We start from the raw sequence: 27,246 nt of genomic DNA on the forward strand, positions 1-27,246 counted from the left end.
AAAATGTATGCATTTTTTTCCTTCCCTGCCTTGAGCGCAAATAGTGGAAAGGTGAGCTACAAATCAAAAAATGGCAATAGAAAACAAACAATTGTACCCTTAAGTCTATAGTACATTTACACAATGCATGTTTAGCATCCGGAAAACCCACTTTTTTTGCCTTCACCATACCGATGGCTTAGATGCAGTGATAACATTGAATAGGGTGAGTGTGTATATGTGTGTGTCAGAGAGGTAGAGAGTGTGTGTGTGAAAGTGAGTAAGTGTGAGAGAAAGAGAAAGTGTGTGAAAGTGAGTGTGTGTGTGTATGTGTATGCGAGAGAGAGAGAGAAAGTATGAGTGTGTGAGTGTGTGAGAGAGAGAGAGAGAATATGTTTTCTTAAGCTTTCCTGTATTTCAGGTAGCATGATTTCAGCATTCTTTTATAGGATGGGTTCTCTTTCCTCTTGCCTTTAACTTTGCTTTCCAGTGTTGCTCTGAGTAATTTTACTGTAAGCAAGAAGGAAATGAAAACACCAAATTGGTTGATTATGGAACCTAAGTAAGAAAAAAAAATTGCTTTGTCATCTATATTGCAATTTTGGAGCAATTTTTAAACTGACTGCAGTGCCACAGGTACATTGTTAAATCTACAAACAGATTTTGAAAGAAAAATCCCATTGGGAGGGCCCCTTTAAATATGTGGTTGGAGAGAGAAATGCAGGTTCAATGCACTGATTTTATTCATGTGCACAAATAATGTTCCCAGTTGTGGTGCTATTTTTCAGTGCCAAAGGTGGTAATCTATAAATATCTTCAAATAGATAAACATTTCTTTTTTTCAGCTTTGGATGGGGCAGTTTTCAGTGGGCTTTTCTTATAAGTAAGCAGTTCTTCACTAGTAGGACAGTCTTTGGGCCTGATATTCACAAAGGTTTGAACTGCTAGGCTCTTAAGTTCCTAACCTAAGTGGCCCTTTTATTCAGCTGCAGTAGGCCCTAAAACAGGGCTGCCCAAGTCCGGTCCTCGAGATTTACTGGCAGGCCAGGTTTTCAGGATATCCACAATGAACATGCATTAGAGAGATTTGCATACCAAGAAGGCATTGCAGACAAATCTCTCTCATGTACAACGTACAAGCTCCATCCAGGCAGCCTCGTTAAACTTTCGGTTATACTTGCAGTACAACTAAGTCTAGTTCGGTCCACGTCCCGCCCAAACCCCGTCTTCACCACTCCTCCTAAAACATCCCTTTTAGCTCTGGGCGTACAGCAGCACTGAAAAGGCCTAAGCTGTTTTTAGGTACGTCTAAAACCCGTTTTGATTATTAGCACTTGGACAACTTCTCTTTTAGATCGTCCAAGTGTCGATTTAGGCGGGTTTTTAGATGTATTTATTTTATTATGAGCCCCATAGGCTTATACACATAGAGTCAGATTCTTTACCAGGAATGCTGTGTACATAAAATAGCAAAAGTAATGGGGTTCATAATTAGGGTTACCAGATGTCCGTATTCCTTTTGAGGACATGTCTGGAGGTTTGGACAGCTTTTCCAAAACCTGACACTTTGTAACTTGTCGCCCTGGTCTCCGGGTAGAAATATCTTTCCCACCTTCATGTTGAACATCGCCCCCAGATGTTCCAATGATTGCAAGGGAATGAGAGCTCTTTGGAAAGTTGATGACCCACCCCAAAGATTGAAGAAGGGAGATCATCCTTTGGGTCACTGTCAAACTCTCCTCTCTGGAAGACACCCGAATCAACCAGTCATCCAAGTAAGGTTGTACCTAAATCCCCACTAGTCTCTGGATTCATCTGCTGCTGTTGCTAAGGAAGGAAAAAATTATGTTCTTACCTGTTAATTTTCTTTCCTTTAGATGCAGCAGATGAATCCAGAGCCTCACCCTTTCTGGATATTTGCTGTCGATTACTGTTTCGGGAGTCTCAGAGGTTATGTTATGTTGGTAGTTGTATTCTGTTTTATCACCGCCTGGATCAAATCGTGCACTCAGCACTGTTGCGCTTACCTTTCATGGTCTATCGTGGTACAATGATGACACTCAGGCTTTTGTCAACTCAAGTGGAATTTATTTGGCCGCAGCCATACAGCACTATTACATAAACTGTTATCAAACTTATCAACGTAACATTATAGTCAAGCATGAACGGTGATGAACTGTACACTGTAACCGCACTTCAGAACATGGCATAACACACAATGTACATCACCAGGCAACATATCAGTAACTGCTGGTCAGGCGCACAGCATCTGGCTCTCTATTCCGCACAATGGGGGGCGCCGTCACAAGCTTCCCCAGCTCGCCGGACCCTTCCCGTTCAAGGAGGTGTCCCCTCATCAGCGGTACCTTGTTGCGAAGATCATGGCCTGGCCCCCTGCCGTCCAAGCAAGGCGACGTGCCCCATGTCTTAACCACTGTAAAGATGTCAGCCTTCTCCCCATAAGCTGTGCTTACCTGCCCTGCCTGCTGACTGGCTGCGACTGTAGTGAAGGGTGGGCGGGCGGGAAGTCGCGTCTGTCTCCCTGTGTCTCCGTTTGAAAAGGGGCGACTTCCTTTCCGCTTCCCCTTCTTCTCCTAAACCCCCCCCCACCCCCCCCGGCTTTCCCTCGCTGATTGGTTCCCTCTCCTCCTCCCTCCCCCCCCCCCCCCATTTCCCCCCTCCCTTTTCCGCTCCGGCTTCGGCCGATTTGGCCTCGCTCCTCCCTATACGGGATCGGAGCTTGTTCTCAAATCGTGCACTCAGCACTGTTGCGCTTACCTTTCATGGTCTATCGTGGTACAATGATGACACTCAGGCTTTTGTCAACTCAAGTGGAATTTATTTGGCCGCAGCCATACAGCACTATTACATAAACTGTTATCAAACTTATCAACGTAACATTATAGTCAAGCATGAACGGTGATGAACTGTACACTGTAACCGCACTTCAGAACATGGCATAACACACAATGTACATCACCAGGCAACATATCAGTAACTGCTGGTCAGGCGCACAGCATCTGGCTCTCTATTCCGCACAATGGGGGGCGCCGTCACAAGCTTCCCCAGCTCGCCGGACCCTTCCCGTTCAAGGAGGTGTCCCCTCATCAGCGGTACCTTGTTGCGAAGATCATGGCCTGGCCCCCTGCCGTCCAAGCAAGGCGACGTGCCCCATGTCTTAACCACTGTAAAGATGTCAGCCTTCTCCCCATAAGCTGTGCTTACCTGCCACTACCCGTGATAGCGAAACCTCGCTTATCGCGGGTTCCCCCCAAGTGTCATGGCTGCGGCCCCGCACGCATTAACATAGCGTCTATGCCATCCTGTATTGCACAGGTAAATATATCCAGTCCGATGTCAGAGAGGTGAACTCCGTCTGGCCGGTACAGGCCTGGACAGCTGTCTTCGAGCAAGTCATGTGTTAATGTTAAACCACGGACAGTGGGCATAAATTTTGTCATCCACTTATTTAATTTCTTGCGCGTTCTCTCCACGGCTGTGTGAGATCTTGCGCCTTTCCATACTAAACGGGGTATAATATGGGACCACAGTAAGATCGTGTGGGGAAGCATTCCGGCTAAGGATAAACAGTCGCTCTGTATTTTTTTGACTAATTGTATACTGTGCGTACCTGTGATGTCGTTGCCGCCCAAATGCAATATGATAGCATGTGGACGGCATCGGGAACGTAGAGCCCCTAGGATCGATGGCATAAGCTGGTCCCATAACATTCCCCTGGTGCCCATCCATGTGACCACTACTTCGGTCATCGGGAAACCCAGATTCTCACCCCCTGGTCTCACCAGGGATCTTCTCTGGGCCCAATGCACAAAGGAGTGGCCGCATATCCAAACGTACTTCTGAATACCTGTAACGCACAGATGGAAGAGATTAGTAGCTGATAGGTTTAGTTGTCCGAGAATGGCCGTATGTACTTCCGAAATGCGTTTGACTTCCATCTCCCAAGGGTTTTAATTTGATTGTCGGATAAGCCATTCTCGGCGGCAGTAGAAGCCGCTCCAATGCGGAATGAATGGGAGCGAAATTGTTTGTCCTTCATGCCTAACTTGGTGAAGGATAGGAGTAAAATTCTAGAGAATTGAAAACGTGTAAGAGGTGAACCGTTTGAATGCAGTAGGAGAAGACCGGGTTTCACCGGCCTCTTGGCCATGTAACACAATAGATTGTGTAGAGGGCAAACTAGGGGTGTGGAAGAGGAGGCTAGCGATAGCCAGGCCCCTCTGGCGAACTGGTCGGTTTTAGATTGAGGTATCCGTATGTCTAAGGTGGAGTCAGTGAAGTGGACATTGGATAGTAACATACCGCCGGCCGCTCCCGGTCGTTTGGAAGCCGGGACGAGTTCACTGACTCGTAGTGCGCCATGGAAAGCGAGTGTATAGGCACAGCGGAAGAGATTAACTTCGTATGCATCGTGGCAGATTGTCGGTAATATTTTAAGGAGCATGGCTAGGTTGTCGAGTGATATAGGAAGGCGGCGGTCCGGGAGGGATGCTTGCTCACGCTCCCAACCCTTCATCATGCGTCTCACCACGCAGGCCTTAGTCGGGTTTGGGGTGCCTGTCGCGTCGGTGAAGAAACTAATGCTGGATAGCGTGGCCGACACCCTAGTCCTCTTTGCACCAGCTAGTTTGGATTGACAGATGAAGTGTACAAGGGAGTGGACCGTGTAATCTGTCTCTGTCGCCGTGTAGGCTTCAAACAGCTGAATATATTTTCGCCGTGTGGATTTCGATAACGACTGAAGCATCAGGTTCCAAACGTCGGGGGTCCAAACCGCCATAATTCCGTGGGAATCGGAGTCGGATGAAGGTCTGCTGCTGGGGCCAGCGCCCGGAAGGTGAACATCTTAGAACGAGATAATGAATCAGCGATAACATTTTGGGCTCCGGGTATGTGCTGAGCTTTGATCGTAATGTTATACTGTAAGCATAAGAGAACTATGTGTCTCAATAGGTTGATAATGGGTAGGGATTTGGCGGTCAAACGGTTAATGGTTTCGACCACCGCTGCATTGTCTGACCTGAAGATAATGGATTTATGTGCCAATTGACCTCCCCATATGGTTAAGGCTACCATAATAGGGAAGAGCTCGAGGAAAGAAATGTTTTTGAGGATGTCTGAGTTAAGCCATTGAGTCGGCCACGGGGCTGAGGACCATGACCCTTGAAAGTAAATCCCTAGTCCCTCACTGCCCGCTGCGTCCGTGTATAACTGTAATGCGTCAGCTGTTTCGATAGATGATTGCCAAAAGGCGAGCCCATTAAATTGCGTGAGGAATGTGTCCCATACTTTGAGATCGTCCCTAATAGCTCCCGTGATTCTAATGTGATGGTGAGGTTTTGTCGCGCCTGATGTCGCTCTGGCTAGGCGCCTGGCAAATACTCTGCCTATGGGGATCACCCTAGTGGCGAACCCTAACAAACCCATGAGTTCCTGGAATTGGCGCAATGTGGCCTTCTTCCGAGCACTCATGTCGTGTATAGCCGCGCGTAGTTTTTCTATTTTTTCTGGAGGGAGGCGGGAGACCTGGTTGATCACGTCTAACTCTATTCCTAAGAATGTGAGTACATTCGCGGGGCCTACTGTTTTTTCATTTGCTAAAGGAATGCCAAAGTGGGTAGCGAGTCGATGGAAGGAAGCCAGCAAATGGTCGCAGTCTTGTCGACTCTGGGCAATAAATAAGAAATCATCTAAGTAATGAACAGCTAGCCCTTGAGCTGTTAACTGGCTGAACACCCAATTGATGAATGTGCTGAATTGCTCGAAATACGCACAGGACACTGAACAACCCATGGGCATACATTTATCAAAATAGAACTGACCCTGCCAACGAAAGCCCAATAGGGGGAATGAATCTGGGTGTACTGGCAGAAGCCTAAAAGCTGATTCGATATCTACTTTTGCTAACATGGTACAAGGGCCGGAGTGTTTGATGAATGCAATGGCTTGGTCTAGAGAGGTGTACTGGACGGAGCATAAAGCCGGGTCTATGAAATCGTTAACTGCCGCCCCCGCCGGGTAGGAGAGGTTATGGATGAGACGAAACTTGCCCGGCTCTTTTTTTGGTATGACGCCGATGGGTGAAATAATGAAGTTTGAGAACGGAGGGCGGTCGAAGGGGCCGGCTATCCGACCGAGTTGTGACTCTTTTGTGAGCTTATCTTGGACTATTTGAGGGTGTGCAAAACAGGAGGTAGAGTTGTTAGGGGGCTTATGAACTTGTGCGAGCGGCCCCGAGTAGGGTATAGCAAAACCCTTGGTGAAGCCTGTTTCTATGGCTCGTGCGTCCTCCCTCAGTGGGTATAACCGGAGCCACGGGAGCAGGGCGTTAGGCTTAATGGGGGAGGGGGCCAGCTCCATCCATGTAGGGATGGGCGGGTGGAGTAGAATTTTTGCGGTCTCTCCCTGCTTTGCAGTGTACGGCAGGGTGTGTGCCTCCACATTTGTTGCAGACATGTCTAAATTTACAATTGGGCCACGTGCAATGGCCGTTATTGTATTGCCGGCAGACCCGCTTCCCGGTGTAAGGTCCGGCTTGTCGATGAACGTATGTAGGCTGTGTTGGAGGTCTTTCAACTGGCCCAGGGGGCCAGCTGGGGAGTTTATCGGGAAATCTATCTGGCTGAAATGGGCGTAAGGCGGACATTTCGTCCATCCATAGATCAAAAACTCTATGTTTCCATGTTATGGACTTATTCTCGGCCATACTTTTACGGAATTTAATATCATAATTTAGCCACGCCCATCCCCCAAACTTTTTATGTGACCTAATGATTGTGTCCGAGTATCTGATTAAGTAGGGACTCATATCTGGCTCCCTTTCGACCACCACGCTCATAAATACGTGAAATGCTGATATCCAGTTCGCTAAGGATCTATAGATCTTTGGTTTTTTTTCCCGCTCTAACTGGATGTAAATCCTATCCGTTTCAACGAAATAGTCTTCATCTGGCTCTCTTTGTATTAGGGAGAACATGTCGATATAATCTCTCCTCCATATTTTCTCTTTGATAGCCCTAGGGACTGATGATGCAAGCGTGGTAACCCCACATGTAATATCACCAGGGGCCCCTGGGGAAGATGTGCCCGCCATTACTAATTGTGGGGTTGTGTTAGATCTCTCAAAGGTGGCTATTGCCTCCCGTATGACTTGAGCTAATGATAAATGGTCCCTTACTGACCCACTAGTGGAGGGGATAGCCTCCCCCGTAAAAGGGGGGCAACTTGTGTTGTGAGAGTTACCAGGGTCCTGAGAGCTGGTATTCTGTGGTGCTAAGTGTTCAACCGATGAAGTAGAAGGCACCGGTGCTCCGGCAGGAGTCGGGTGTATTGGCACTAATGTATCTTGCTGTGTGTTGTCAGGTGGTACTTGTCGTGGTTGGTCTGTTGGTGCTTGCAGTGGCTCACCTGGGACGGCCGCTGGCCCCGCTAATAGACGTTGGCGCACTGCATTAACTCCATGCAGGGCTATCTGCTGTTGGACTTCAGACATTAAGTCGGCGAGCTCCTGCTGAGGCTGTACCGCCGTAGAAGCCGTCGCAGCCGTCGCAGCGCGTGTGGTCCTCTTCCTTTGTGTGTTGGCCGCGGGCTTCTTCTGCGCTGGCAGCTTGGATCTTGGCTTACGCTGAGCTGGCATGGCTACAACAAATGCTAAGAGAATAATATTGTAAGTACAGGAATAAGTGCAGTGGAAACCCGATCTAGTACAAGGATGTTCTGTATAACTTTGTTGAGGAATGCTGGCAAGAAATAAAGCCTAGTTGCCTCGAAACTTAATAAAGAAATATATTGATATAGGATTTAAAGTCACTCTGAAACTTAATAAAGAAATATATTGTTATTAGATTTAAAGGTTGACCGTGTAATAATTAACCGCCCCATATTAGATATGAATGTGCTAGACTAATCCAGCCAAGCATAATAATAATAGATTACAAGGGTAATAAATCATGTCTCACTACAATTGATAATTATGCACATGGTGTGCTAGCCTTTTTTTTTTTTTTTTATATAAGTGTTTTAACTGTTAGAAGGACTGCAGTATAACAGGGAAGAAAAAACCGGTTGCTAAGCTCACCTGACTGGTCTATTAGCTTTTAGGGAAGCCATGCTTGCGGTGGAGGGGGAGCGTCCCGGCCCACGTGGCCACCCTACCTCAGATCAGGGACGGCGCATGACCCGGCCGCCAGCATCCCTTAGACCCGCACGGCTTTCTGGCCTCTTAGCCATGAGGGCGAGGGTGCCCCAAAGCCCCTAGGGAGCTGCCATGGCCCACGGAGGTCGGTACATGGGGGGGGAGTAGTGTCCGGCGTGGCTCCTCACTCACTCTTCTCGGCCGCCCCCACGTGGCAACGCAGGTCGCTCTTCCAGGCCCCCCCACCTCCCGGAGTAAGGGGTAGAAATTCCGGTCGGCGGTTTATTATTAATTTATTTAGTTTATGTGTGCCCTTGCCGGCGGCAGTCCGGAAGCCCCGCAGGGGTCCACCGCAGCGACGACAAAGGCCGGCGGCGGGCCACGTGGCGCCGCACTCGCTCCCAGCGGGTGCCCCCTCCCTCCTCTCTCGGCGCGAGGGACAGAAAAAACACAGGCGGCGAAATTGGGGCTTTAGAGGGCCGCGGGTGCCGCGGTTTTTCATCCGCCTACTCCTTACACACTTACCAGAAGTGCAAAGAAAGGTGGATGGGCTGGCGTCGCAATGGGCCTGCTTCCGAGAGATGCGAAGTCGCTGTAGGTGGGCTGCCTAGAATGGTTCTTGTGGCCTGCAGGCGAAACTTTTCGGCGTGAGAGGAAGGTAGGCAAGTCGCGTCTGTCTCCCTGTGTCTCCGTTTGAAAAGGGGCGACTTCCTTTCCGCTTCCCCTTCTTCTCCTAAACCCCCCCCCACCCCCCCCGGCTTTCCCTCGCTGATTGGTTCCCTCTCCTCCTCCCTCCCCCCCCCCCCCCATTTCCCCCCTCCCTTTTCCGCTCCGGCTTCGGCCGATTTGGCCTCGCTCCTCCCTATACGGGATCGGAGCTTGTTCTGTCCAGATAGACGAAAATGGACATTTCTCCACTGCCGACTTTGGGCACCTAGTACCCTATGTCCAAATCGGACTTAGATGTATATTTTGATTATGCTTCTCAATGTATAGATACAAGTATATTCCCTGGGGTAATTTGCAAAGATAAAGTGTTTGGGATGTATATTCTGATTGAATTGAAAGGAATTTCATCCATAAAAGCAGCTTTTCTTGGTTTGGAATTTGTGAAGTGAGTGGCTAGGGTCATCCAAACATGAAGAAACCTTGTCAGCTGATTGGTTCACCAGCGCCTATAAGGAAAGCATGCTTCTAACCCAGAATAAGCAGAGCCACTTTGGATGGGGCAAGGAAAGAGCAAGGCCAATTGTGTTCCAGCACATTCTAACTGGCCCATCTCAGCTGAAAGTTGCATGCCATCATTTTTTTCCTTTTTTTTTGAGCCGATAGTAAAATAACATGCACTTTGAGCAATGCCTAATTTGTTCAGTCATTTCACAGCTGGATCTCAGAACAGGCAGGCTAGAGTGAAGCGCCTTGTTCAGTTAAAAAAAAATAAATTTAAAGACCTGTAGTTAGATTTAGGATCTATAAAGGAGAAAAGTCAATTGCTTTATTTACCCAACTGACATGTTGCCAGTAGCAGTGACTTGGGGTGCAGTTGCTACATTAAAGCAGCAGACATCTATACTGGGTAAGGGCTGGGGAGAGTGTGGCACAGTGGTTAAAGTTACAACCTTGTGGGTTCAAACCCACACTGCTCCTTGTGACCCTGGGTAAATCACTTAATTCCCCCACTGCCCCAAATACATTAGATAGATTGTGAACCCACCAGGACAGACATGTGAAATGCTTAAGTGCCTGAATAAATTCATGTAAGCCATTCTAAGCTCCCCTGGTAGAATGGTGTAGAAAATTAAATCAATAAGCTTAGACTGCTCTACTAACTGGTTGGAAACAGTGAAGGTACAAACTAGAATGAAGACAGAGTGCACCTATCTGACAGGTTAGAAATAACAGAGTTTAAAAAAAAAAAAAATTTCTAGTTTTTATTTTTCTGTGTTATAGACGCTGCATAACTCAGTTATAGTGTAGCCATGTGTGACTTACACTGTTCACTCATTTCACAGCCCCATGACGGTAGTTTACACTGTTCTATCAGAAAAGTGACTGGCCTCAGTAGTCTACTATCTGTGCATCCACTAAGGGGTCCTTTTATCAAGCTGCGGTAGGGGTTTAACGCGCGTAATACTGTGTGTTAAACCGCCTGCCGTGCTAGCCGCTAACGCCTACATTGAGCAGGCATTCGTTTTTTAGTCGGCCACGGGGTTTAGCGTGTGATGAAATGTCCGACGCGCTAACCCCGCTAGCGCGGCTTGATAAAAGGACCTCTAAGGTACACAAACATTTCTACAAGCAAAAGTTTCAGCTCGCCAGTGTTCACCTCTCTGAATAAATGCACTTTCCCATATCACTAGCATAAAATCTAGCTTGTTGGGATCAAGCTTGGTACTTGGGACTAGGGTGGGCCACTGTTGGAAACAGGATACTGGGCTTGATGGGACAGTATGGCAATTTTTATGTTCTATCAAGTTATTCAAACAACAAAAATCCAACAGGAGAAGAACCCACGGGTTCAAAATCACACAAAAAGCAGTGGGAACCGGACAAAAAATAAAGAATGTAAAAACAGACTTCTTTATTTCAAAACAAAAGAACAAACGTCAACTGTGGACCCGACACAGTACTGTGTTTCGGCGAATCAAAACGCCTGCATCAGGGGTCACTGTAATATTGTAATACACAGGTAAACAAGTCCTTTGATGATACAAGGCTGGGTCAAACCAACGCAAAAAAAAGTCGAGCACTGAAAAGCTATCAAAGCATTTGTCCTTTTGTTTTGGAATAAACAAGTCTGTTTTTACATTCTTTATTTTTTGTGGAGTGTTCCCACTGCCATCAAGTTATTCCACACTTTTCTTGACACTTGCCGTTTCATTTCATATCATATCATTTAAGCAAAAAGTGTCAAGAAAAGTGTGGAATAACTTGGAAGTTTCACAGCTCCACACCATTCTCTTCTTGGTTGGGTTGAGAACTTTTCAGCGGCCTCTCATATTTCTTCAGCATTCAGATGCATGTCCAACCTGTTATGCTGGCATTCTAGATGAGAAAGTAGGCATATAGTCCTGGATTCTCTAAATGGCACCATTTAGTTTTAGAATAGTAGGATGTAGCGAGTAATAAAATTTAAAATAAAATAAACAAATACCGTATTTTCACCCATATACCGCGCACACGGGTATAGCGCACGGGGAACAGAAATTTATGTTAAAAAATTTTACTATAGCGCGCACATGCGTATACCGCGCATGACGCCCCGACTCTCCTCTCGCCGCCCCGACTCTCTGTTCGCTGCCCTGACTCTCCTCTCGCCGCCCCGACTCTCCGTTTGCCGCCCTGAATCTCCTCTCGCCACCCCGACTCTCAGTTCGCCGCCCCGACTCTCCTTTGTGAAGGATCACTCGCACCCCCACCCGAAGGACCGCTCTCATCCCCACAGCCTCCCCCCCTCCCCCTCCCGCATGGAGAAGCTGCCTACCGTTGTTTCCGGATGCCAGTGAGCCCAGCTGCTTCCTCTGCCGGCGGTCCCGTCCCTTCTCTGAGCCCTGCGCTACGCTGCTTCCTCTTCCGGCGGTCCCGCCCTTTTTCTGATGTCAGAGAAAGGGCGGGATCGCCAGAAGAGGAAGCAGCGCAGTGCAGGGCTCAGAGAAGGGGCAGGACCGCCGGCAGAGGAAGTAGCTGGGCTCATTGGCATCCAGAAACAACGGTAGGCAGCTTCTCCATGCGGGAGGGGGAGGGGGGGAGGCTGTGGGGTGCGAGCGGTCCTTCGGGGTGGGGGTGCGAGCGGTCCTTCGGGGTGATGAATTGGACGTCGGGGGGGGGGGAAACTATGTAAAAAAAAAAATTTGTACAACGCGCTCACGCGTATAACATGCATGGTTATGCACGGTTTGTAAAATCGTGTATAACGCACGCGTTATATGCGTGAAAATACGGTAGGTGCTAGTAGGCACCTAAACTCAGTAAAAAACAAAAAAACATTGAAACAACATTTATAACTGAGTTTCAAGGTGCTTACTAGTGCCTAAAAAAAATCAGCACCAGAATTGCATCTCCGTAAGTGCTTTAGGCCACTGTGGGTATAGCTAATGCCGGAAGTGGTGTTAGGCAGCCTAAAGTGCCAACCGAGGCACTGGAGATGTAGGCCTGGAAAACTCTAGCCTACATTTCTAATGCCTACTTTTGCCGGAGGCGCAATTCTGTACTCAGTGCTGTCACATGATTGACGTGATATCGGCAGCCACTTTTAAGGTGGCAGCCAACAACGGCGCTAGTTACAGAATCAGGGCCATACTTTCTTTTATAAAATAAGTGACATGTAAGTTGTCCCATTACATAATTAAGTTTCAAGTTTATTAAAGGCTTGATATACCGCACATCCGTTGTCTGAGCAGTTTACAATTTTAAAAAGTTATAATAGTAGATGATGGCAGATAAAGACCCGAATGGTCCACCCAGTCTGCCCAACCTGATTCAATTTAAATTTTATTTAAAATTTTTTTTCTTCTTAGCTATTTCTGGGCAAGAATCCAAAGCTCTACCTGGTACTGTGGTTGGGCTTCAACTGCTGAAGTCTCCATCAAAGTTCACTCCAGCCCATCTACACCCTCCCAGCCATTGAAGCCCTCCCTAGCCCATCCTCAACCAAAAGGCCATATACAGACACGTGCCGTGCAAGTCTGCCCAGTACTGGCCTTAGTTCTTCAATATTTACTATTAATTTCTGATTTTAGATCCTCTGTGTTCATCCCATGCTTCTTTGAACTCCGTCACCGTTTTCCTCTCCACCACCTCTCTCAGGAACGCATTCCACGCATTCACCATCCTCTCTGTAAAATAGAATTTCCTTACATTGCTCTTGAATCTACCACCCCTCAACCTCAAATTATGTCCTCTGGTTTTACCATTTTCCTTTCTCTGGAAAAGATTTTGTTCTACGTTAATACCTTTCAAATATTTGAACGTCTGAATCACATCTCCCCTGTCCCTCCTTTCCTCTAGGGTATACATATTCAGGGCTTCCAGTCTCTCCTCATATGTCTTCTGGCGCAAGCCTTCTATCATTTTCGTCGCCCTCCTCTGGACCACATCAAGTCTTCTTATGTCCTTCGCCAGATACAGTCTCCAAAACTGAACACAATACTCCAAATGGGGCCTCACCAACGACCTGTACAGGGACATCAACACCTTCTTCCTTCTACTGGTTACACCTCTCTTTATACAGCCCAGCATCCTTCTGGCAGCAGCCACCGCTTTGTCACACTGTTTTTTCGCCTTTAGATCTTCAGACACTATCACCCCAAAAACAAATACCAGATAAGTAACAATAGGAAAGACGTGATAGAAATTTGGTAGGATAAAATAGAAAGGGAAAAGGGAAGAACTCAATTTTTATGATAGGAAAGGAAAAAAAAAAAAGGGATAAAAGAAAATTAAAAATTATTTTAAAATATGTTTATGTTTATTCAAAGTTTTAACCACACTTCGGTTTACCAACAGCATGGTGTACAAAATATATAAAAATGAAAAATGAAAAAAAAAACGCCATAATAAAAATAGGAAAGCAAAAGAAGAACAGTTAAGAAAGAACAGAAGAGAAATAAAATATAAAAAATTTAATTAAATCTAAATAATCAAATCTTAAAGAAAACTAAATTTGTTTAAATCTTGTTTATACAATTGCCAGAAAACAGGATCATAATTTACAAAACATTCTCACAGAAATGCTAAACCCAAAATGTGTCTTTACCATTGATATAAATAGACCATAATAACATACTCATCTTTAAATAAAAAGGCTTTCAAATAGGTTCTGAATTTGACTAAGAAGGTTTCATGGCAAAGATTGGACGGTAAAGTAGTCAATAAAGTAGGAGCTATAACATTAGCATTCGCATTCCCATCACCTGCAACTGAAAGCTAATCACCATCAATCAATAATCACACAACTCAGTTTTATTGGAATAAATATTTGGCCGCAGCTTTATTATCTATCTGAATATTATCTTCACTTACAATACAATCTGTGTCCAAAAACCAACAAACCCCCAATGCATATTTCACACATCCCCAGGGAGCTATTTGGTGTCGAAACTAGCTCCCGTTAAGTCTTTAAATTTATAACATTCCCCCAAATATGGCCCACGGTGACGCAAGGCCATGCTTCCCCTCGCAGCGGTATTGAATGTTACATTTATTTGTATAAATGTATACGAATGCTACATTTATTTATTTATTAACTGCTCATCTCCCAGATCCAACTGGGCCAAACCCCATTTTCCGCCCCACCCAAAGCTGCGACCATCTCCCCCCAACCCCATAAGCTCCACCAAATCCACCCAAGTCGACATATAACATGTACATTCCCCACCCCACCCCACAACACTAACACAAAACATAACACCAGCACAAATGGGAGGGAGGGAGGGATAATCTTTTCCTGAAGAGACTACTCTACTGTTCCCCTTTCCTCACAGAGTTCACTCCAGCCTGCCACAACATCCAACCAATCACGTGACTGCTCCACCCCATCACCTTAGAAACCTCCCTAATCATTTTTCTTTCTTACAAGCTCTGTCTATTAACCCTTTCTTACTTCCTCTTATAAAATTGTCAATCCTTATTCTACAGACCCTTGATAACACCTCATATATTCCCCTTACCCTCTGTCCCCCCTCCCCCCATCATTCAATAAATATTACCAGCTGGTGACATCAGCTCAGCTAATGTTATATCACACCAGATGAATCTGGTGTTCTTCTTTACAGAAGAAAATAGATTTTCGAGTTGCATCATAAGTTATATGGCGAGCTAACGGTACAGTAAGGAGATTTTGTTGACTTGATCTAAACAGCAGCAACCTAACAGAAGAGCATATCTTTAAAAGGATAATTTATCTGTGGAGATCTAAATAGACAGCTTATGCACATACAAGTACATTTGCTCTGCTGGCCTGCCTTTGAATACTGATACTTTAAAAGAAAGATGAAAGAAAAACACAAACCAGTGACATTCTAAAATAAAACTAGAGTAAAAGTAATAAAAGAGGTTGTAGCTTCTGACTGTGAAATAATGGGAGAATTTGTGTTCTGAAGCAAAGTGAAAGTGTGGTCCTGGTGTATATTGTGGCTATTCTCACCGTTTCCTGCAGGCCCCTTGACCTTGTCCTGCAAATCTACTCTTGTGCATCTGAAGTTATCAGGCGCTACCCTGACTAAGAATCTTCTTTGGACTTTTGTCTGCATTTCGATTACTCAAGTGCCACAAATAGCTGTCATTTGAAGATTGAATGGAAGATTACACTGCCTGAAAATTATGTTTCCACATCCCTTACAATGCCCCAGTTAAGAAAGATCCAAAAGCGCCCGAGTGCTAAGTCCTCTTGAGTGAGATTGCATTGTGACTGCAACTTACTACAGAAGTATTTTAGAAACATGTACATCCATGCTTTTCCGTACAGAGTTCTGTCCCTGTCCTTGCCCCATTCCTCCAAGCTGTACCTTAACTGCACAGGCCTCAAATATTTATGATTTTAAAGTGTTTGAAGCTTATGTAGATGAGGACAGAGCTTGCAGGAATGGGGCGAGGACAGGGACAGAGCTTGCAGGGACAGTACGAGGATAGGGTGGAAGGCTCGGCACAGGGGGGGGAGGGAGTGCTGTTGCCAGCAAATCCAGGGATGGAGTCAGGGACATTCGGCAGGGGCTTCAGGGGCGATCTAACTAGGGCTTATTTTGGGGGTAGGGCTTATATTAAGACCTACCCCAAAAATCATGCTAGGGCTTATTTTCGAGGTAAGGCTTATTTTAGGGGAAAAACGATAGGTACTTGGAACCTGGGTTGGCCACTGTTGGAAACAGGATACTGAGCTTGATGGACCTTCGGTCTGTCTCAGTAAGACAATTCTTATGTTCAAGGATTGCAGAATTGCCAGTGGGGTGTGTGTTAATGGGATTCACAAGAAACTTTCCCAGGTCACCAACTCAGTGAGGTACCCCTTACAGCAGGGGTGCCCACACTTTATGGGCTTGCGAGCTACTTTTATAATGACTAAGTCAAAATGATATACCAACAATAAAATTTAAAAAAAACACAAAGCACACTGAAAGACAGAGAAAATGTTAATTATTCATATTCCGGGTTTTTTCAAAGAGGTCACGGCAGATGTCACCTCAGTAACAAAATACAAAAATAGACAAATACACCCCCTCCCTTTTAACTAAACCACAATAGTAGGTTTTAGCACAGGGAGTTACGCTGAATGCCTTGCACTGCTCTCAATGCTCATAGGCTCCCTGCGCTAAAAAATGCTATTGCGGTTTAGTAAAAGGGAGCCATAGTGCAAAATATAGACAGCAGATATAAATTCTCAAAACCGACACATTTTGATCACTAAATTGAAAATAAAATCATTTTTCCTACCTTTGCTGTTTGGTGATTTCATGAGTCTCTGGTTGCACTTTCTTCTTCTGACTGTGCATCCAATCTTTCTTCCTTTCTTTCAGCCTCCTGTATGTTTCCTCTCCTCCAGACCTCATTCTCTCCCCCAACTTTTTCTTTCTGTCTCCCTGTTCCCCCTTCTTTCTGTCTCCCTGTCTGCCCCCTTTCTTTCTTTCTCCGTGCCCTGCCCCAAGCCACTCGGTTTGCTGCCACCGTCATCAGGGAACAGCCCCCAAGCCACCGCCGTCCCAAGCTTTCCCTGCAGAAGCGTCGCGCTGACCAGCATTCCGCTCCCTGACGTCAATTCTGACGTAGGAGAGGAAGTTCCGGGCCAACAAGGCATTTCTCCTCATTCCATCCAGCCTGAGCCCCATCTCTCCTTGATCCAGCATTTCCCTTCTGTGTCTGTCAGAATTACCATTCCACCTATTTTCCAGCATCACCCTTCTTTGTGTCCATCTCACCTATATCCCTATCTCACCACTTTTTCAGAATCTTCATTTGTCTCTGTCCTTGTCTTTACCCCATGTTCACCATTTGCCCTTTCAATGTCTTTATCTCCCCCCCCCCACTTTTTCAGCATTACTTCTATGTCTCTATTTCACCTCCTCTTCCCCTTTGTATCTCTATCCTTATTCAGTAGGTCCTGCTTACCCTTTCTCTTCTTGTGTCACTATCTCCATTTTCAGCTTTCTCCCCTTTTCCTTTGTTACTGCACCCTGTAGCCAGAATCTTTCCACCCTCCCTCCACTCCGGCTCAGCCCAGTATGAAATATTTCCTTTTGTTTCCCTCCCCTCTCTCTTTCTCTCTCTCTTCTCCTCCCTCACCCACGAGTCCTGCATCTGGCCCTCTCCCTTCTACCTGCACCTGGCAACACCCCCCTGCTCCGCGGCTCTCTTAAGCAACTCGTCAGCAGCGGTGATCAAGACAAGCTGCCGACATCGAGGCCTTCCCTCTATGAGTCCCGCCTTTGTGGAAAAAGGAAGTTGAAACAAGCGGGACTCACAGAGGGTAGGCCCCGACGTCAGAAGCTTGTGTCGATCGCTGCTGCTGAGTTGCCGAAGAGAGCCGTGGAGCAGGGGGTGTGGCCGGAAGCAGGTAGAAGGGAGAGGGAGATAGGAAGGCTGTAGAAGCTCCGGAGCATGACACTGACCCCGGCCAGGATGATTTATTTTTCAGGCTGCTGCTGCCACTATCACGCTCCCTCTCCTTCCCCCCCCCCCCCCCGAAATGACAAAAACAGCCTAAAGTGGATGCCCGGCGTCGGCATCTTTGACGTTGGGGAGAGGAAGGCTGATAGGCCGGTAGATCGGGACGGCAACACGAGTCTATCACGGAGCCCGGGATGGGCTCTGCGATCGACTCACGTTGCCTTCCTGAGCTACTAGTCGATCGCGATCGACATGTTGGGCACCCCTGCCTTACAGTCTGTTCCTTTGTCTCAGAGGGGGCCTTTTTGTCACAAAAAGGTTCCCCAATTGTGTTATATTTTATCAACTATAATCCAACAAATTATTTTTCAGTCAGTTTGTTTTTTAGTGAAAACTGTGAAAATATTTTTTTTTCTGGTTTGTCATGAGTAAGGATAACGGGAAAAAGGGTTTTCAATTTAGAGGAAGAAGCAGGGCAGAACAGTACTTGTTATACCACTTCTGAACATTTACCTTTCTTTTTTGATAAGCTACTCACTGAAATGCTAAATTATTACATGGATACTGAAACCAGTAACCACTTCAAGGAACCTAGAGAAACAAGGAGCACTTTGACCTGGAAAAATCTGATCATTGCTCACTCAGTACATCGCAATAGATGACTGCAGTAACTGAATTCAGGGAATGAGAAAAGAGAGAATTTGAAGACAAAACTATTATATAGCCCCCCAAAAAAGTACAAAATGAGAATGTAAGTATCATTTTTGTCTTTAAAAGAAAGGAGGAAATTCTGTATAGGATGTTGGTTTCTGCAGCCACTAAGAAGTGGCTGAGAATCGCACATCTGTGTCCTGTGCAGAATTGCATCTGTCCTAAGGGACAGACTCCTTACCCCGCCTAACCGACCCGATTCTCTAGCCAGCACCCATATCACAGGCACCGGTTAGAGAATCGCGTCTGATCCCTTTCCATCAGCTGATCTCTGCAAAGGAATCCCCCTGCCATGATAAACTGAGCAGCTGCGACAGGGAACCCCCGAACTCCTCGTGAACTTGACCAGCAGGAGGGATGTCCAATCCCTCCTGCCACCACCCCTGAACCCCACCCCCTTGAAGTCCCACGGCAGGAGGGATGCCCATTTCCTCCTGCCAAAACCCCCAAAATAACCCCCCCACACCTGCGATAGACAGGAGGGATGCCCTTACCATCCTGCCAGCAACTCCCCCCAAACCCAGACCTGAACCCCCCCACCCTGGCCCATTTTTTTAACAATGGTGGACCTTCCCCTTCTCGATATATCCTGGAACCGGTTTAGCAAGCACTTTAAAGGCAGATTATAATTTTGAGATTTGCCCCTTAGTGTTTACAAATTGGGAAAGTATTTCTGATGTTACATTGGGTGATCATCTGGCATCCAGTAATCACTGAATGGTGTGGTTTAATATTAACACATATATAGTGAAAATCCAATTATATCAATATATAACTCTTTCATACAGACAGTGCAAGGTATAAAACAGTGCTTATACACAGGCCTGAACTGATACTGTATATAAAAGGTAGAAAAAGCCTCAGACGACAGACCTTCCCACCATCCACAAAAGGGATTTAAGGTGTTCTGGCTAAACCTCAAAGGCATAAAAAAAACCAACCCTGACAATGTAAAACAGGCTCTGTGCGGTGCAAAACAAGAATTAAAGCTTTTGAGGATAGATGAAAAAAAAAATCAACTTATCTCACAGGACTGACCGGTACACCCACGATGGCCAGCGTTTCACATTACTGCTGCTTCAGGGTTTAGCAGTTCTGATTGATAACTTTAAACCGGGACTCTCTCAAGTGTCTCCAAACACAAAGTGGTTTAATATTAAGACAGGTGTAGAGAGGGCTCATTCAAAAGTAAATGTTCTAGACTTTAAAAAAACTAACATTCTTCAGATGAGGGATTACATCAATGAATTGTCTGGATGGGAACATCTGGATGAAGTAGGAAAGCAGTGGGTAAAACTGAAACCCTTATTGTTTGCGGTTTTGCACCCGCTAATGTTGGCCCCACTAATATTGGCCATTAAAATTGATCAGTGGATTAGCCCTTACCACCACTTATTTTGTAGATGACAAGGGCTCATGCTTAAAGCGACCATACGTCCCGTTTTGAACGGGACCATCCCGTTCGTAGGCAGCCTGTCCCACTGTGACGCCAAAATGTCCTGTTTCATAGCGCAGAGGTGCCGATCGTCACGTGACAGGGAGCGGTGCAGGACAGGATGGTCTGTGGTTGTGTCGGATGCGTGTTGCTCAAGTACCGATAGCACTGTTACGAGGTCGCTGAGCAGTGGCACCACTCTGGGGGAGGGGATCGCTTTACAGAAGGTGTCCGGAAGGAGGACTGAGACGCGTGCACGGGAAGACCCGGCAGCATGGCGCGGTGCCTGCAGTCGTCCAGGAGTTTCTGCAGCATGCCTTCGTCCCCTTGGTGGCTGTGTTGTGCAGCGACGAGGTGGAGAAGCTTGTCTGCAAGAACCACCTCAGCTTCGCCGAGCTGATGAGGCCTTTCTGCCTGCTCAACTCGGAAGGTGCATGTGGAAAGGGAGAGGGAATAAGCTTGGGGACACAGAGATACATAGGAGGATGTGGCTCTTGCTCTGCCTAATCACACACCAAATGTGCTGCGGCTTGGGGCTTGTTGCCCTGGTCTTTCTCTATATTATTTTTCCAACTCCCCTTCTTTACTGTTCCTCTTCGTATCTTCCTGCCAAACAGTGTCATGAAATTTCTTCCACCCTTATGAAATCGGCGGCTCCACCTTGGGAATCTCCTGCAAGCAGGGTCAAAAGCTGCTGTTGAGGGTGACCCATCATTCATGTGCATGACAAAAGCACGCCGACAATTGCTCGTGAATGTTCCAGTACTGTTTTGAGTGCTTGTTTCGGTCCTGCGTTGGCTCTAGGGTGCTGCCCCCCATCCCTCATGATAAAGTGTAGGCTTTGCCCCTTTCACTCCCTCTTGTTTACACCCGAGTGCTCCCTGAGTAGCTGTGGCCCACTTCAGATTTGATAAAAACTTAGTAGTAAATTGGGAAATAGAGGGAGCCCTAGAAAAAAGTCGCACTGTTAGCTTCGGCAAGCAGGAATTAATTTGACAGTTAAATGTGACTTCACAATACCAGGACACCACAAGCCAGGTTGAACTTTGTTACACTGAACAATGGTTGATAGGATAAATAGTGTGCTTCTCTCTAGGAAACAACAAATACATCTGACAGACTCAGTGTGGAACATTGATATGGGGTAGAAGTGCACAATTTCTGTTCTCATTGCACGCACCTGGCCTGTTGCTGCATCGGCGGTGGTGGCTTGGAGAAATTGGTGTCAGCGGCTTGGGGAGTGCAGGGAGAAAGAAAGGATGCACAGTCAGAAGGAAGTGCAACCAGAGACTCATGAAATTACCAGACAACAAAAGTAGGAATTAACATTTTCTCTGCATACAGTGTGCTTTGTGTTTTTGTTTTTTTTAATGTTATGGTTACCATTATGAATTAATGGAATCGACTTCCGTCTTTCTTAAGAGAAGAAAGACAGTTAGATAAATTTAAAATTGCTCTTAAAACATTTCTATTTAATGATGCTTTTTAGAATTAAGTTCAGAAATGGTTGTAATTATCCACTAACAGGGATATATAGATAAACTCTTTAAAATACCAGAAACTAACCTTATAAGGCTAAAAAACCTACCCTCCCGTAATGTGTTTACCTTGAATGTTTCTTTGCTTTTAAAAATTGTAATTCTCACCCTTCTTTCATTATGTCTCTTGTAAGTCAGTATTAACGTTAGTATTGTTTATATGTCTTATTTGTAAATATTATTTTTAATGTAAATCGCTTAGAAATTATATAAGCGTTTAATCAAATTTTTAATAAAACTTGGAAACTTGGATATTGTGTGTAGCGCTGCGTGCATCTGGTAGTGCTATATAAATATTTAATTGTAGTAGTACATGAAAAATTAATGGGAGAAATTGAGGGCTGAGGTGGGGCTAGGGCGGGATTGGGAGCGGGACTGAAAATTAGTAGATGTCCCGTTTTGAGGAAAAAAATAAATGGTCACGTTACTCATGCTATAATCACTTGCTAATCAGTAAGCGCGTGGGAATGTAGCTGCACTGACTACTGCAGGCATGCCCACTCTCAGCCCCAAGACATATCCCCTCCATGGCAAAAATATAAATAATTTTTTTACCATGGGGTGGGCACACACTAACCTGGAATTTACCACAAGATGTCTGAGTGGGGTCTAGGGCAGTTCATTGTGGCCTTTTCATCATGGCCAGTTTACCATGATCGGATTCAGCATACCCAGTCGTTTCATCGCAGCCATTTCATGGCTGGAGAGCACTTACCTCGCTGAAGTTGCCATTCCATCAGACATATATTGTGGTGAAAGAGGCTGCATATCAAAAAAGGTTTCCCCACCACCACCACCACCACTGGTGCTTAAGTCTCAATTGGACAGGTGAACGAAGGCCTCCAGGGCAAGCCCCATTGTCCCCCCACACTGGTGCTTCATGCCCAATCAGACTGGTGAAAGAGAGGGGCATTGCCCCTCACCCCCCCACACTGGCGCTTCATGTCCAATTGAACTGGTAAAAGAGGGGGGGCATTGCCCCCTCAACCCCCACCGTTGCTTAAGGCCCAATTGCTTCAAGGTTTGAAAGAGGGAGCAATGCTCCCCTCACCCCTTACTGGTTATCTGAGACAGCAGGTGAGCTAGTCAAGGGTCAAGTCAGTGCGATGGGCTGACTTGAGATAGCATCTGTCAGACTCCAATAGTGTACACTCATACAAAGTGATTGATTTGGTCTAAAATAGCCTGTGCAATTTTGGTAAAGTTCCATGCACAAAAATACACCAGAAAATTACTTTTTTAGAAGCACAGCATGGTCACTGTGAAAGTCTGTTAGATGATTATTTCATGCAGAAAGCCAAATTCAGAGCACTATGTGAGCTTCCTATGTGAAACTTATTTTATGATGACAAGTAGAGGCCTACTTGTCTATATAAGATACTATAAGTGACAGGGTTCAGACATTTACACCAGACCTAGAGTTGCCAACAGTTGTCTAGTAAGCGTTTAAATTATAATATTTTATAATCTAGGGACCAGATTCTATAAATAGTACCTAAATTGGCAGCCACCTACAAAAGTAGCTGTCAATCACTCAGGCGCCATTTAAAGAATTGCCTGCCAGAAAACTTAGGTGTCTGCAATATAGGCCATGGTTTTCCTGGCCTACATTGCAGATGCCTAAGTTTTTTTTAGTGAATCACGCCTGATGGTGCCTAAACCTTGCTCTGCCCCTAACCACGCCCACGCCTACTTAGGCATTAGGCACTATTAGGCATCCTGCTGTAGACACAATTATAGTCCACCCTAAATATATGGTTTTATCACTTATTATACTTGAAATGTCTTTTAGATAACTCAAATTCAACAATATTTCAAGAGTTTCATATAATATATGAAGACCTCAATTTTTATTCTTGTTTCACACATGCATTCACCACTCAAAATATCTCACTGCGATTTAGCTTTATGTGTCATATCGACACAAATCCATATTTATATATACTTTATACGTATTTTTCCTTTAGATATATCAAATTTTCATCTAATGTACAATGCTTTAAATACTTTAAATATATTTTGAATAAATAATGTTAACTTATCTTTCAAAGTGCCCTTGTCTACGGTCTGGGGAAATTTAATCCCAAAATTACACAATTAAAGCATCTGTACTATAGACACCTCCTGGCACCTACTTTTTTAAATGAGTTTTTAATCTGTGCTAACACAGTCAAATTACCACATCAATTAAAGCCAATTAAAACAATTAAGTTAGGCAGTGGTAGAGCCCTAAGTGTGTTCTTGTATACTGCACCCCAGTCCATTAAAACCTCCGCCCTCTGCATGCCCACTAGCAAAGTACGCACCATTATTTCACAGTGTGCACTTTTGCACCAGTCAATGTTTTATAAGAGGTCATTTACAGAGTGTGTGACCATCTCTACAATGCAGGAACAACCTGATGGTTAGTGCAGTGGGCTAAGAACCTGGGGAACTGGAATCAATTCCCACCTCGTCTCTTTGTGATCCTGGACAACCCTCTATTGTGCCAGGTACCAAAGAGAAAAAACAAGCTCCGAGCCACATAGGGAGGAGCGAAGACAAATCGGCCGAAGCCTTGGGGCCAATCGGCTAGGGGTAGGGGGAGGAGGCAAGGATAGATTAGGGGTGAGCGGAGGGGAGGTTGCCCCTCTCGATCCAGCATCACACATGATCCTGGACAACCCTCTATTGTGCCAGGTACCAAAGAGAAACAGACTTGGATTGTGAGCCTACTGGGAACAGAGAAAATACCTGTATATAATATGTGTAAACTGCTTAGATTGTACCAAAGAAAGGTGGTATATCATATCAGTGACCCTTTACCTAAATGATTAAAATACAGTGGGTGCATATTTTACTGCTTAGAGTATATGCCCCCTTAAAATATTACCTTCATGGGTGTAATTCTATAAGAAGACACCTGGAGTTTGGTGGCAAGAACGAGCGTTCACATAGGTATGTAGATGACCAGTATCCTCTAAGTAATCCCATATTTGTATGTGGGCACTCAGATGGGTAGGGTGAAGTTTGGGTTAAGGTTACCACACCCCCTAGATCCACCCTCAGACCCACCCAGTTCCATCAATCCCTGCCCCGTTATGCCCCAGTCCCGCCCCAAATCCCTCCCTAGCCTCACCCCCTGCTGCCTGCTCTCGTCAGGCAGGAGGGCATATGTGGATACCCTCCTGCCCGACAGTGATTTGTTCCAAACTTTTCAAAACTCCAGACAAAGTGCCAGGTTTTGAAAAGCCGTCTGGACCCCCGGACATATCCTCAAGAGGAGCACATGTCTGGGGAAATCCAGATGTCTGGTAACCCTAGTTTGGATAAGCTTATTTGCACGATAGAATGACACACATGCAGATAATGTGAGAGATTTTCAAAAACCCTATTTATGTGCTTAAAATCCTGCTTTATGTATGGAAATGGCTTTGAAAATTGCACTCCCCATGAGACTAATTCCCACTGGCTAACTTGATGAAAGAGCTGCACAGAACTATAGTTTCAGCTCTCAACTGTCATGATCGCCAGTGCCCAGAAGGTCCATCTCACCTCCTTACATTCAGCATTCTTTAAATATCTGCTTTCATTCTGCCCTAAATTAATAAAAGGAGGAAAAAGATTTATTGCATGGACTAAATTGTCAGAGAAACTGAAGCTGTGCATGGTTTTTTTTCTGCTGTCAGAATATATTTTTTCATGTATTTTTATTTATGTGAAGATTTGTTAAAAAAAATTGACCATTTTACCAAGGTTACCTCAGGATCTGTGAACACAGTTCATTATCACTCATGTTAAATTATATATTCTTACATTTTCCTTGTGAAGCCCAGTTTATTTAGTTAAAAAGACAAAAAGGAAAAAAAAAGTTCTAATGAAGCTGACTATAAAATGAAGTGGCTAATAAAAACCCTTATGTGATGCATTAAAATCTAAAGAAGGATCACCTACTCCCCCTTTTACTAAGCCGTGTTAGACGTTTCTACTGTAACCCAGAGTGCTAAAGGGTGGTCAAACTGACCAGATGACCACTGAATGTATCAAGATAAGATAACCCCACACTCTCCCAGTGCTCACTGACACCCTCACACCCACAAAGCTCAGAATACAAACATACACACCTGTCTCCAGAACATCAGCACCTGGTATAGGAACGCCTAGTAGACCTGCAAACAGGTGTCTTAAATTACATTACGTTACATTATTGATTTCTATTCCGCCGTTACCTTTAGGTTCAAGGCGGATTACAAAAAGGATCTATCTGGCCATTTCCAGAGGAATTATAGAATAGTTAGAGAGTAGTCAACTTGGTTAATAGAGATGAGGTGGTTCATGTGGCGTTAGGTTGTTTTAGAGAGTGGGGAGGCGTTAGGTTGGTTTCGATTGTTGGGTATCAGGGATTTTTTAAATAGTATGGTTTTTATTTCTTTTCTAAATGTTCTGTAGTCAAGGGTCATTATCAGCAAAGTAGAGAGTTGGCGGTCCAGTCTCGCCACTTGTGTGGCCAGGAAGCCATTATACTGTTTTTTCCGTTTGACTTCTCTGATTGGGGGGGTATGTGAATGGAGCGTGGGTTCTCCTTTGTCTGGTTGAGGTGGTTCAGATTAGATGGTTGTTTAGGTATATTGGGCTGTTTCCATTCATGGTTTTAAATAGAAGACAGTAGAACTTGAATTGTATTCTTGCTTGGATTGGTAGCCAGTGTGAATGGAGGAACACCTCGGTGATGTGGTCATGTTTTCTCAGAGAGTAGATGAGTCTCAGGGCTGTGTTCTGGATTGTTTGCAGTTGTTTAATCATGGTCGCGGGGCAGGGTAGATAGAGAATGTTACAATAGTCTAGTAGACCCAGCATTAGGGCTTGAACTAGGATCCGGAATTGAGTTTTGTCGAAGAATTTTCACACTTGTCTTAGGTTTCTCATGATTGCAAAGTATTTCTGTATTATTTTGTTGATTTGTGGTTGCATGGTACAGCACCTGTCAATCGTCACTCCCAGTAGTTTTAGAGTGGTTTGAATGTGGTTGAGTTGATTACTAGGTTTGTAATGGATGGTGTCCTATCATTTTCTAGGAGAATGAATTTTGTTTTTTCTGATGGGTGGACTAGTGAAACAGAGAGAGGAGTAGCAAGTCCCATAAGACACTCTAACCACTGCATTTATGGTGGAAAATATGAGCCCCCAAAACCCTACTCTACTGCCAAATAGGTGCCACGTGCAGCCATAAAGGCTATTGAGGTTGTAGACAGGTAGGTATGGTGGGTTTTAGGAGGAACACCATAACATATATGGGAGTTCTGATTAGATGTTTATCTGACACCTTTTATGTGAAGTTCACAGCAGTGACCCCTAAGGTGTCCCACTGCTCTCTGCCATGTCTGGGTTGCTAGTCCATTACAGGACTGGCCTCTCTCATATCCAAATGGTCTTGTTCTGGGCGCTTGGACTTGGATGAAATTTTGGTCGAAAATGTGGTATAAAGATAGACATGGTCTGGGTGTCACATTGGCCTTGACGTACAGATAGAGGATTTAAAAATACTGTATATATATATTTCTAGACGTAGGGTAGTTTGCCTTTCGAAAATAGGCATTTTCTTACTTCCGACTTTGGACCTCTAGCACCATATGGCCAAATTGGACTTAGACGTATGTTTAGAAAATGCCCCTCTTTGTCTCAAATCTTACACTCTAAAACATATTTGTGAAACAAGTTGTCGAAGATTTCCAAAATTGTACATAATTAGACATTCTTTTAGAGTTAGAGGTGAAGAGGTCCAAAATTTGACAGCTTAACAAAGAAAACCAGTCAATGAAATATGTTTATATTTTATTTTTCAAAAAATAATG

At 45.1% G+C, this 27,246-nt stretch overlaps 1 protein-coding gene and 1 long non-coding RNA gene across 2 annotated transcripts in view; one reads left to right on the plus strand and one right to left on the minus strand.

Moving 5' to 3' along the window:
* Positions 1–2,001: 2,001 nt before the first annotated feature.
* LOC117356910 lies at positions 2,002–8,822 on the minus strand. Its single transcript, XM_033936832.1, has 3 exons — positions 8,660–8,822; positions 3,205–7,650; positions 2,002–2,453 (listed from the first exon to the last, which is right to left on the minus strand). Exon 2 carries the CDS (start codon positions 7,634–7,636, stop codon positions 6,335–6,337), a length of 1,302 nt encoding a protein of 433 aa, XP_033792723.1. The 5' UTR covers positions 7,637–7,650; positions 8,660–8,822; the 3' UTR covers positions 2,002–2,453; positions 3,205–6,334.
* LOC117356911 overlaps positions 8,670–27,246 on the plus strand; it is a 74,195-nt gene continuing 55,618 nt past the window's right edge. Inside the window, exon 1 of the long non-coding RNA XR_004538734.1 lies at positions 8,670–8,792. This is a non-coding gene — a long non-coding RNA (uncharacterized LOC117356911). The remainder of the gene's footprint in view (positions 8,793–27,246) is intronic.

This window comes from Geotrypetes seraphini, chromosome 3 (genome assembly GCF_902459505.1).
Source record: "Geotrypetes seraphini chromosome 3, aGeoSer1.1, whole genome shotgun sequence".
NCBI lineage: Eukaryota > Metazoa > Chordata > Amphibia > Gymnophiona > Dermophiidae > Geotrypetes > Geotrypetes seraphini.

Coding starts and splice junctions, on each gene's coding strand:
- LOC117356910 (XM_033936832.1), bottom strand. CDS start 7,636: ATGCCAGCTCAGCGTAAGCCAAGATCCAAGCTGCCAGCGCAGAAGAAG.